The sequence below is a fragment of the Pleurodeles waltl genome, chromosome 4_1 (assembly GCF_031143425.1).
Source record: "Pleurodeles waltl isolate 20211129_DDA chromosome 4_1, aPleWal1.hap1.20221129, whole genome shotgun sequence".
Taxonomy (NCBI): domain Eukaryota; kingdom Metazoa; phylum Chordata; class Amphibia; order Caudata; family Salamandridae; genus Pleurodeles; species Pleurodeles waltl.
The window spans coordinates 240,725,818-240,738,714 of NC_090442.1; the positions used below are offsets into that span (position 1 = coordinate 240,725,818).

The following is a 12,897-nucleotide window of genomic DNA, read 5'->3' on the forward strand; positions in this document are numbered from 1 at the left end:
ACCGAGCCACTGCTTGCACCATGACCTGTGGGCCCCACACTCTGGCATCGCCTTGCTCACACTGCAGCCTGGGCATCCCCGATGACACCGTTCCTGCTGACACTGGCACCGCTGCCTACACTGTGGCCTATGGACACCGCTCACGAGGTACACAGAGCACCGTCCTGTCCCGCACCACAGCCCCGGTCCACCGACGGCAGCGCCATCGACTCAAGTGTCGACAACAGATGCCCCTGTCTGCACCGCGACCCGTGGGCACTGCACTGAGCCCACCCCATGCCGCCTTGGGCCTACCAATGACAGCACTTCAGCAACGCTGATGCCGCTGCCTGCACCGTGACCTGTGGGTACCACACGTCACATCCTTCCGCTTCACACTGCAGCCCGAAGCGATCCACACCAGCGCTCCTGTCTTCATCATCAGCCCGGAGTTCGGTCTGCAGTGCATGTGACTTCAAGGGCCCGATGACCCCCGCACCGACCTCTGGAACCGACGCCAGCGAAGCTGCACTCTGGATCTTATCGCCAGGATCACGACGCCCTGCGTTTCAATGGTACTGTTTGGGGGTCTTCCTGACACCGTAGCTGGCCCATGACACCACAGCCAGTCTGAACTGTTGGATTTTTTGTTCACGATGCTGTGATAGCCCCAGGTGGAGATATTGACCTCAAGGAACTGTATTTTTAAGCTAATTCTTGCAAAATTCATAACTTTATTACTGTATGTTGAATTTTTCTCATTTTGGTCTTGTTTTAAATCGATAAATATTGGCTATTTGTCTAAAACTGGTTTGGTGTCCTTTTATAGTGTTTTCACTGTATTACTGTGTGTTATGTGCAAATGCTTCAAACATTGCTTCTGAGATAAGCCTGACTGCTCGTGCCAAGCTACCAAATGGATGAGCAGGGGTTATCTAAACTGGGTATCTCCCTTATCCTGACTAGACTGAGGGTCCCTACTTGGACAGGTTGCAAACTGACTGCCAACTAGTGACCCTATTTCTAACAGCGCTTATTATCCCTGACAAGGTGTTGAAGCACTTTTTGGTGGGTAGCACGCTACACCAGAAAACAAAAAGGATTAGTGGTGGATTAGTATAGGGGAATATTAGTTAATCTGAGCGGTGGGCATGCAAGTCTGTTAATTGGATTGAATAGGATAATAGAGGGATCGCAGAGGGAAGAGTCTAGAAAGTGTTATTTGGGAGATCATAGTAGTAAGATGAGGTTTGGGATGAGTAAATGCAGAGATGGAGGAGAGAAGAGGGATTGGGGGATCATAGTAGTAAAATGAAGTATGGAGTGAGTCAAAGGAGGGATACGTTAAGGAAGAATTTAGAAAGGGTTGTTTGAGAGTTCATAGTAGTAAAATGAGGTTTGGTGTGGGTCAAGGAGGGATAGAGGAAGGAAGAGTCTAGAGAGGGCTATTTTTGAGAGCATAGTAGAATGAGGGTCCAGATGAGTCATATAGTGGAGGTAAAGGATAAACTGAGAGAGGTATAGGATGAATTATGGAGTAGCACATTGGAGAGAGTCAAAGTTGTGTTTTTCTTCTACAGTAGGAGTAAAGTAAAAAAACGTAGAAAAGGTATACATATATAACGAAGATAATATATCAAGATTTAAATTTGTATTGTACAAACTCAGACTTTCAAGTGTTGCTGTACCTTAAGCTAATTCATGTTTGTATATTATAACTTTTTTATTTTCCTTTTTTATTTCCTCAATGTTTCAGTAGTGAAGCACTTGTAGAGAAAATAGTTATACTATTGTGATATATAAATAGACCAGAGACCCATAAGCATCTAATCAAATCACTTATATGAATATTTAACCAGACGTGGTGTATACATTTGCTAATCTGGCCTAAGGCATATCTATATATTTTAAAAACCATTGTTGTTATTCATAATTGTATAAAGAAATACACATATCTAGATACATACATATAATCAAATTATAAGTGTTTACATATACAAGGGTATTATGTACATTAGTGTTTGAATATGGTTGTTATGTAGGAAAGATCTACTTTTGAGTAGTCTTCCAAAAATAAGATAGTTATCCGTGGATCCTATGTTTGGGGTAATGAACTTCATAGTTTGGCTGCTTGACCTGAGAAAGATGTACAGCCTATGTTTTTTTCTTGTATGGTGGGGTTTTGAGGCGAGGTGCTAATCTGGACGGGAGTTTCTTTTTTTGAATGTATTTGGTAATTGTATTCCTGATGAAAAGTGGTCCTGCTCCATGTATTGCTTTATAGGTGATATAAAGAAGTTTGAAAGTGGACAACTGGTAGGTCCCTCATGGCAGATGAGATATGGGCTTGTGGCTTTACATGTCTGTCAGTAGTCTGACAGCAGAGTTATGAATCTGTTGTAGTCCTTTCATAGTTGCTAAAGATGATCCTTGGTAGAGGACATTGGCATAATCAGGTTTAGACAGTAAGAGAGATACTAGCCTAGACCTTGTGTGATAATTCCAGGTGGGGAAAGATATGTTGCAGAGTTTTCAATAAATGTTGCGCTTGCTAATTTTTCCATTCATTGATAACTTGGGGTCCATAGTAGTTCTAAGGTTTCTTACGCCCTTAGATACTTCAGGGGGTCGTTCCAGATCGTCAGGCCAGGCGCAGAGTGGATCATCATTTTTCCAATTGGCATATGTGAGTATTTTAGTTTTAGAAGCATTCAATTTGAGATGGTTCCATGTCATTCACTGATCATCGAGGCAACTGAAGATTTTTCAGTTTCCAATGTCTTTAGATCATTCCAATTTAAGGAGTATTTGTATGTCATCTGCATAATTATAGCATGTGTGCTGAAATTCATTGATCATTGCCGGGAATGATTTCATGTAGATGTTGAAAAGCAGGGGTGAGATGATAGAGCATTGAGGGATGTGATTTGTTCTGTTTTGAAGGTATAATATGATCCAGTTGAGAGGAGTCCCCTCGATACCGGCCTCGTAGGGTCTTTGTATTACAGTGTCATGGTCAACTGTGTCGAAGGCAGCTGAGAGGTTCAAGAGAAGTAGTGCAGTGACCCCGTTCCAGTCTACTGTGTATTTAAGTTCATCCCAGATGGTGGTCAGGGCAGATTCTTTGCCTCTTCCTTGGCAGAATCCTGTTTGGTAGTCTGAAAGTATGGGGTTATCTTCACTGAATTGTGACTTGACTTCTGGGTGAATACTTTTCTTTCTATCAGTTTGCCCAGGAACGGTCCATTTGTAATTGGTCTGTAGTTGTTGGGGGTCCTGCGGGTCCAGGTTGGTTTTCTTTAATAATGGGTGTATGTATGCCTTTTTTAGATTTTAGGTCTTCTCGAAAGTTTCCCATACTTTAAGAATTATTGATGATTCTTCTTACTGGTGTGGAAGCAGAGGTAGTTAAAAGAATGTTCCATTAACAATTAATAAGATTTGTGGTGGACAAGGGTCAGAAGGGCAGCCGACTTGACAAGATCACTAAATTCAGTTTGTGATAGTTGTTTGAAGGATAGCAGAGCCTGGGTTAGCCTACTCTTGGGGGGATTTTTCAAAATGGGTTGGTGCCCGTGCTTTTCCTTTATTTTAAATGGGAGTGAACCGTGTCTGCTTTGTGTGTGTAATATTTTCCAGTTTATCCGTGAATTCTTGATTAAGGGGATGAGTTTGTTCTGTGCATTTAGGTGTAGAAATTCAGTGAGAATTGTAGAAAATTCTTCATTTGCACATTTAGCATTTTGAATTCTGTCTGAATAGTACAGTTTTTAGCTTTTTGATTGTTGACATGTAAATTATTTTAAGTTTCTGTAGGTGAAGTTTGTCTTGATTGCTGTTTGTTTTGAGCCACGTGTGTTGCAACTTTCTAATTTGTTGTTTTATTTTTAGTATTTCTGTATTTCTCTAAGGTGCTCATCTTCTTTCGTCTTGTTTTGTTGTGTCTTGTGCTATTAAAATATCAAAAGCTTCCTGTAGCCACTCATAAAGTTTTTTAACAGAATTTATGTCTAGATCTGCATTGGATGTTAAGGTGTAATTGGTCCCATCTAATGCAATCCGACTCTATCTAGGCTGTGTAAGCAGACTGCTGGTTTCTCTTTACAAAAAATAGTAAGTGGTATCATCCCTTGACCAATGAATAGTGCAACCTTGAAAGTAGAATGATAAATAATTTAGGAATACTGGGTAGAGTTATGTTATACATCAATTATTGTGTTGGCTTGTTGATCATACAAATTATCATGCTTCTTTATTATATCTATCAGAGCAGAGACAGAAATGTCCGATTTAATTAAACAGATGAATGTAATTTCCATGTCTAGAACCTTTTGCTCTCTATATTTAATTTTGAGCATGCCAGGGCACTGTCAAGTATTAGCTGTTGTACATTTTGTTGCCTGGTAAAATGAGCACATGGCCTTAACATAAACACGTTTTTAAAAGGGAACAATCAGATATCACACTGTTAATGCTCAGCCTTCCCCACTCTAAATAACTTAAGAAACAAAGTAAAATTTGGCCAGAGTAAATTCCATATTCTTCCAACTGTCTTACTGACGTCTTTCTTTGAGTCCACAGAAGTTATGGCCATAAGTACATTTTTGCCTGTATAAAGCACACTTAAATATATTAACAGCATATACTATCACTACCATGTCACCATTTTATAAATCCAGTTTGAGCCATGTCAGTTCATTTCCATATAACATTTGATTAGTGATTAGGCATGGTAGGTAGCAACTAATCTTCCATTAACAATTAAAAATGAATCTTGCCTAAGGGCCTTATTATGAGTTGGGCAGATGAACTGCCACAACTCCAATACGGTGGTGGTGAGGCGGCTGTCAAGCCGGCAGCCTCACCAGCATCATATTACGATGTTTCCACCAGGCTGAGCAGTGGAAACATCGTATTACAACATTTCTGCCGGATAGCCTGGTGGAAACAGTGCGACGGCATTGGCCTTGGCTCTCTCAAGGAGCAGAGGTCAATGCCGCCGCTCACAGCACCCTTGGAGGGTGCTGACAAGGGGGGCCCCTGCACTGCCCATGACTTTGCTGTGGAAAGTTCAGGGGCCTCTTGTGGACCCCAATGCTGCCTTTCTGCTAGCCTTTTCATGACGGAGACCCTGGCGGAAAGAAAAATCGTGATCAACACAACGGTGTCAAACTCAGCACTGCTGTGGCTGACCACGACTTTGACCGCTGCCAGCCCTTCGGGATCCCTGATCCTGGCAGAGGTTGTGGTGCATACGCGAGCAGAAGATAGCAGTTTTCTCCCAGTCCACCTCGCATATAAGAAGGTGGTGCACGCCACCTTCATCCCTAACATAATATTGAATTAATTTCCAGGTTTTTAAAAACGTTTTATGAAAAGAGGATATTCATATTGGGTAAAAAAGTTTATCCTGTCTGTGCTGGATGTAGGCAATATTGATAATGGTTTTGTTTGGGTCTGGAAATTAATTTTGTGGCAGTGGACTGCATGCATTCACAAAGATTTGCTTATGTGATTTTGAGGAACTTTCAGGCATCTCACGTTTGTGCCAATTCATTTCTTCCAGAGCAAATGTTTGAGATTACAAATATGAAATCCGAAAATACGTATTTGCTGTAACTAAATTCTATATTTGTTTTTATTTGATTCCTGAATTTCTAATGTTTTGCTTTGAAAACATACCGTAGATCATGGGTGTATTGTCCAATGCAGGTCACAAAAGGGCCTGATCGTTGTTAGTATTTTTGGACAACCATTGGTATCATAAATGATAGCCTAAAACGTTGGCATGGGTCAGTCCCCCTCTGACTCTATTTCACCATCGCTTTAAGAAGAGGTCCATTGACCACCATGCAAATTAACTCTCAAAGTGGGAAAGCCAATTACTGAATTTGAGACCATGGACCCCGAGGGGTATGTAGAAGCTTGGAATGTTCAGAAATACTTTTTTCTGCTTGATGCTTGTTTAGAAGGTGGAAACAGTCTGTCGTTCTGCTCTTTTTCAGCAAACATATTTTTGTTGGTGAGAGCTCGTCTCCTTATAGTGTCCAGGACATCTATGATTAACCAGCTTAAAGCGCTTAATGAGCTTATCCATGCTGTAGGCATTGTATCGTCAGTTACGCACTCTTCTTGTACAAGAAAGGACTCATTGATATATGAGTGGAGCCCCCACCTCACAATCCAGATGCATATCACTTGAAGTATTCACATGCAGATTCCCATCCCTATAAGCCATATTTTTAGGATGTAAATGGCAAACTCACCTGGTACCACTGAGAACTATTAAATCAGTGGGAATACAGCAATTTGGTATTCATGGTTTAGTCAGCTATTTTGTATGTTTGCAGCAGGCTGGGCGCCCTAACCCACTTAGAATTCAGGCTGTTATTGGCATGATTGTCATCATACAATTATCTTACTGTTTGTTTATGTAAACTTCAGTAATGTGTTTCTAGTAACCATGAAAACAGTACTTTCTTGCAGATAACCAGTGCAGACCCCTGTAAACGGAATGCTTTTTGGAGGTTGTTTTTTGATCTTCAGGTACACATTTTCCAAATTGGAACACAAACCTGCTAAAGCTGCTGTGTCACTTCCTGACTGTATAGTAAATGTCCTCATTACGATGGACATGAAATGGGCTGGTAGTTCCCCTAGCACAGAGTTGACAATTCCAGTAGTACTAGTAACTCCAGTGATCCAGAACATTCAGTTCATAATAAGCTGGAGTCAAAACCTCCACTAAGAAATAAGAATTTACCAGAAAATGGCAGCACCTCATTTTTGCCCAGACTACCACTCCAAGATTTTGGCTGCTTTTACATTTGAAAATCTCTGAGTAAAACTAAAGAGATCTACAGTGTTTCCATGGATTTCATAATTCTGATGTGGGTGGTAACTGCTGTTACTGCCCCTTCAGAATTAAGTGACCGCTCACAATGAAAGCCTTAGTTTCTAAGAAGATAATATCCACTAAAGTGAGGTAAATTTCAGATGTGCATTTTATTATGGATAGAGCATTAAGAACATTATAATATTTGGGAAGATGGGGGCACAAGTTTCTGCTGAACACCCACACAATTTTCCTGAATAGGAGACTGTTTAATTGTTACATGAAAATATCTTCAGTTTCAGCAATATGTTCAGTTTTCAAGCACACTTTCAAAGACAGTTACCTGAACGCTAATCTGTAGATGCCATACATTTAACAAACAACAGCACATTCTGCCTACTTTAGTAAAATACACCCTCTTCAAAGCTTGTGTCTTTGCCATCTTTTTCAAGCAAAGTTTAATGCAGATAAAGAAGATTGTGGACGTAAAGAATACTGCCCACTGTAGAGACCGGATGACACACCCAGAATGGAGCATGATAACTCAAGAGCAAAAAAGGACATGGAGTTCAAAGCATTATACAAAGGAAAAACAGCTCTTACGTGAACATTGACAGTCTGAGGAAGTCCCAACATTCATATTGGATATCTCACCAATCTTTATCATATGAATACAATGCAGGAAAGAAGTCAAGTTACCATCTACAAGAACTTTACATGTCTTTTGTGTGGAAGAGTCGTTCTGAAGTTTCAACCCAAATGGATCCTACAAAAAGACACAGAAAATCTTATTCCGGCACCTGTGGCATACATAGAAGCCATCACATGCCAAATGTCAAGCATTAGACCGATCTATACCATATTAATTTAATTCAAGAAAGGGGCAAAGCCACCATCTGCAAGAACTTTCCTATTGTGCAGAAAAGTCCTTCTAAAACGTCCAATACAATGAAATAATATCTGGATTCTACCTGGCCATTCAAGGAGACAAAAGAAGGTCTTTGACTTAGGGCCTGATTTAGAGTTTGGCAGTTCGGGTTACTCCATTGCAAGCTTGAAGGATAGCCCATCCACTGTATTATGATTCCATTATATCCTATGGACATCATTATACAGTGGATAGGATATTGTCATGTTTGTGATGGTATAACCCCTATGCCAAACTGTAAATCAGGCCCTTAGTCTAGTATCTGTGGCATTCGTAAGAGCATTCACAGGAGCCATCACATGCCAAATGTCAAGCATCAGACCAATGTACCATATTGCCATTCATGCAGGATCTAAGATAAAATTTGATTCAGCAAAGGGCAATAAGTAAAATGCCTTGTAAAATCTGCCCATCTACATTTGAGACCTGTATTATTGTCCATTCAAGCTGTGTAAATGTAGCCTACGTGTGTGTCATTTATATAAATGTATTCTGTTGTTAGTTATCATCACTCTGACCTTTGTTATTAAGATTCTAAACAATTGTATACACGTATTTACTTGTTTCATATTTGTTTTAATGAGCCAAAACACACATCCCTTGACAGGCACCCGTGAAGCAGTTCCCGGTCCCGATTGACTGATCACCCCTCCCAGAAGACACACTCTTTTAATGTCATAAAATTCTCTATTTTAATGGCATCTTGATGACTCTCGTCCTTGTCACACAAGGCTCATCCAGCAATCTAACAATATTATACTTTTTTTACAGACAGCAAGTGGATATCCTTTGTAGGACCTAAGAGCACATATAGAAAAAAATTGGTTTAATGCCATGGACCTTGGACTAACAAAGGTTCAAAGGTTCTAGAAAGCTTAATTAAAGCACATTGGAGTGACATCTTGTGTCAAAGAGCTAATTAATAGAGAAGCGTAACATATGAATAGGCCAAGAGCACACAAAAAAAGTGCTTCGGTATAGTGAGGAGGTGCAAAGCAGCTTTAAGATCAAATCTAATGCAGCAAAACATTTTGTTGAGAAAGGCTTAAAGTAGTTGTAAAGGCCTTCTTTCAAAAATATTATTGTGCCCATTTTAGATGGTGAAAAAAGGGGAATCTATTAACACAATGTTTCTTTTTTGAAACTTTATCAACGAAATACTGTTAACTTATGTTTCCATCTCATCTTCTGTAGCCAGTTACATTTAAAACAACATTTGAACAAATGTATCAATCTAATTTTTACCAAAACATTTCCTTTAAGCACTGTCGTTAGATCAATCCTTCATAACACTTTTAATGGTTGTTGCTAGTGCATAGGCTGTTCAGCTAGGAAAAAGGGAATTTGATTTTATTCATCATCAGTTCCCAACTAACCACATTTTGTGATACTAGAAAACGCTTTTCATTTGGTGTCTTCATTTCCTTTACTTATAAAAATGGTTTTGCTTGGCATAACCCTCTCCCCACCTCACCCACCAAACATGAACAACTGCAGAAAAAGAACTGGACACTGGCATGTTAAAAGTTATAATATTAAATAGAAGAGCTAAATTGGAAATTGGAAATAAAAGAATAGTGCCAATAGCAAGGTTAAGAAACTCTTTTTGAAACATCTTATATTTTTAGAAAATTGAAATTTGACATTTGTGAAAATGTTCACAAAAGTTTCAAAATGTCACTTTGTCCCATGTTCTCTTCATGGAAGGTGAAAGTTCATAGTGACATAAAGGTGGTAACCCAACAATGATAACTGCTTGATGCTGTGCAGTGGCCTATAAAACAGTTTCCCTGAACTTTTTGTCAATCAAAATCCTTAGGAAAAAAACTAAAAAATCCTTTGGCCCCTGAAATCCAAGATCATCCAAGCTTTCCAACTGACCTACATTTTGTACACAACCATTTCTGTGGTTAATTGACAGATCTGTTGGCCTTAAAGTTAGCTTTGAAATGACCATCAGTTTGTACTATAGATACATTTCCTTCACGTTAGTCATCAGAGAAGATAGGAGAGCCCCACAGACTTCTCAGCAAATGTGAAGCTGCTGGCAATGTAGCTGGTCTTTGGAGACATTTGCACAGCCAACCACCACATATCAGCTTTACACTACATACTTTCGTGAACCTACACAGCAAGCCACATTCTCCAGGTTGTTTCAGATAATGTCAACTTCATGCCTCAGATAACATCTTTACTCTGACAGCAAGGCTTCCTTCCACTGCAGATGCCAGGTAACACATTTGCTGTCTTTGCAGCAGTTCCCAGCTCCAGTTCCACGGACGCCGCTTCCATCCTATTGCAGCAGCAGCAGCAACAGCGGCCACCCGTTCCAAGCAGCACAAGACACCATTCTTCTCAGGACAGCAGCAGCAGCAGCATCACCATCATCATCACCCCACTCCAGCCCCCAGAAGACACCTCTTTCATTTCACTCACACCAGTTTGGAACAGCAAGCAGTCCAGGGCAGCATAAACCCTCTTGCAGCAGCTCTCCGCTTCACTCATCAACAGAGCACAGCTACTCACAGACTGCAGCAGCAGCTAGATACAGATCACAGAAAACCATCTTCAATTTTCCTTCAAGAGCTCCTCCCAGCACCAGAGACCCTGGTTCTCTTTCCGCAGCAGCACTGTGCTCCAGGCAAAAAGGTAACAGTTACTATCTTGCTGCAGAAGCACCCAGATTCATGCTGCAACATCCGCAGCGACCCAGTTACAGCCTAAACTCAGCAGCTCCAAGATCCATATACCAGGTACAATCCGCATTTTCTCCACACACTTATGCTCTTCCAAATTTGATAAACCGCTCACATGTTACTTCAGATGCTTCCCATACTGAAAATCAAAGTAAATAATTCAATATTTTTGTAATTGAAACCATTTATCAGAATATAGAGACCGGGTCTTCTCTAGTAGGTTGACGTACATTATGGAGTTTACAGCAGGTATCCTAGCACTGGCAAAACCCACGCCCCTCAATGCAGAAATATAGGGTTCTGCAAGAGGAACTTGCACAAACGGGGTGGGATTCATCATGTTGCTACTTTAAGGTATTGGTAGGCAGAAATCTTAAGGACCAGTTGGACAAATATGCTGCAGCTTTTCTAATTTACATTTTTTAAGTATTTAAAAATAAGAAAATATTGATGGTAATGAAAACTACCCAAATCTGAATGTTTTGTTATAAAGTGTAATTCGTTAATATTTTATAATCAATAAAAGAAAAATACTTATATTTACCAGAAGTATTTACTGTTTGTAATATTGTGAAGTAAATTAAAAATGCTATTTACTTTGAGAGGCCTTAATCCTAACAACTGTTTTTGATATGTCTCTAAAGCATGTGTGTATTGGGAATATTGCAGCGTTTTTTAATTTTATTGTGACATATTGCGTAATAATTCAAATATCTATGCATATTACTCAAACTACCTGGGTAACAACATATGTGATTTGATATTTGTACATGTGTCCATTGAATGTGATATGTACAATATCACAATAGCATGCCTGTTAATCAATCAATGTCTAACACCACATGCAATTGTGAAGCAACACAATTTCTGGATATAAGGACATTGTCACACCACTAGTTATATTGTGCTTTCAAAACAGGTTATCTAGGTGAGAATGCTATGAAGCAATGACTATACAAGAGTTCTACTGTTGTCAGGGAGATGGTGATGAGGACACTCTGTATAGATCAGGGGAATTCAGGGGACACATGTCCATATGTGTCAATGTGTAGAACACAGGCACAACGTTTTAACGGTGTCTTACTTTACTCACCTTCCCACAAACTTTGAACGTTAGCAACATATTGTTCCCTTAAAAATGTTGAAAAGAATTTACATGTGATACCTTTGCCACAGTGTAAGGGTGGTAATAATTTTCTATGTGCCGATTGCCCATAAAAAGGGTACAGGGTCAATGAGACCTATGTAAATGCAATTACTGCACAATTCAAGGCACTATGAAGAGAAGGGAGAGTGGTGTGTGCACAAGGTAGCGCATGCCCACACGGAGCTGTGAACAGCATGAATAGGACACTCTGCCACAGCGGACACTATTGCCCTTTTTGAGGACAACAAAGCTAAAATCCACACCACTGGGAGCACACTAATGCCTGAGATTACGCCTGATGCTGACCACGCATGAAAGAAGATGTAGAGAAAGACACGCGAGGTTGACAAATATCCATGATGGTTTATCATTTCTATTGCATGCTCAGAATTTAAGGGCTTGTGAGAGAATGCAAAGCCTTACAAATCTGTGCACTTTTGTGCACAATTACAGCAGATTTGGGTTAACTGCCTCCTCTGTGATTTTCTCTGTTGATAGTCTACCTTTGAAAAGTGTATTTCATGGTCACGTTATGCCTTTAATAGCCTTTGAAGTGCACAGGTCAGTAGAAGCTGGTGCTAGGAAACGTTTTCCACAGTCACATCCCTGGTGTGTCAGGCATGTGCTCTGTGTGATCCCCACATTGTCCCTCCCACAGTGTGTGTGTGCTGTGATTTACAGATGACGTCAATCTGCGCCTCATCAGGTTAAAAGAAGAAAGATATGGATCACAAGGGTAGGAATGGAGGCCAGGAGAGAAGACACAAAGGCCCTGATTCCTAATGATGTGATATGTAGCAATTCTTGTTAATTTCTGAAACGTGTAATGTTGGCACAGAGGTATAATTTCATATCTCATAGTAGCTAATGTTGGCACACTACAATTGTAATTTAGTATACCATTGCAGGCTTCTTAATTTACAAAGAAAGAGTAGTTGACAATACTTACACGCACAAACCTGCCGATTAGAGCAAATTACGAAGTAGAAAAGGTGCCTTCATTCCTTTAATCAATGCAAATTGCTGGTGAGATGCAAATTGTTTCGGTACAGCTTTGATTTACCATAGGGGTGCAGGCTGGTCTGCTCGCCTGATATTTAACGAGCCAGGTACTAGTAACTGGGAAGTGGAAAGCCAGCTAGGTATGAAAAATCTAGTGAGAATTGGCTACAGCAGGTTCCTGGAGATGCCAGTTTCGTGAGTTCAGATAGAAAGATAGGGCTAGGCTCAACTGCAGGCCAAACAAGTTCCAATCTCATCAGGCACTCAATGGAAAACTACTCCGTGGTTAAATGTTTGCTTATGACCATGG

At 40.2% G+C, this 12,897-nt stretch overlaps 1 protein-coding gene across 4 annotated transcripts in view; it reads left to right on the forward strand.

Annotated features, from left to right (window-relative positions):
• Positions 1-12,897, forward strand: part of BICD1 (BICD cargo adaptor 1) — a 674,082-nt gene that overhangs the window by 552,622 nt on the left and 108,563 nt on the right. Inside the window, exon 8 of one of the 4 annotated variants that reach the window (XM_069228218.1) lies at positions 9,998-10,979. The exons of the other annotated variants lie outside the window; for them this stretch is intronic. Within the exon in view, the coding sequence (XP_069084319.1) occupies positions 9,998-10,597 (600 nt within the window). The 3' untranslated portion in view covers positions 10,598-10,979. Of the gene's footprint in view, positions 1-9,997; positions 10,980-12,897 lie in introns of those variants that run through there. 4 annotated transcript variants of the gene reach the window in all.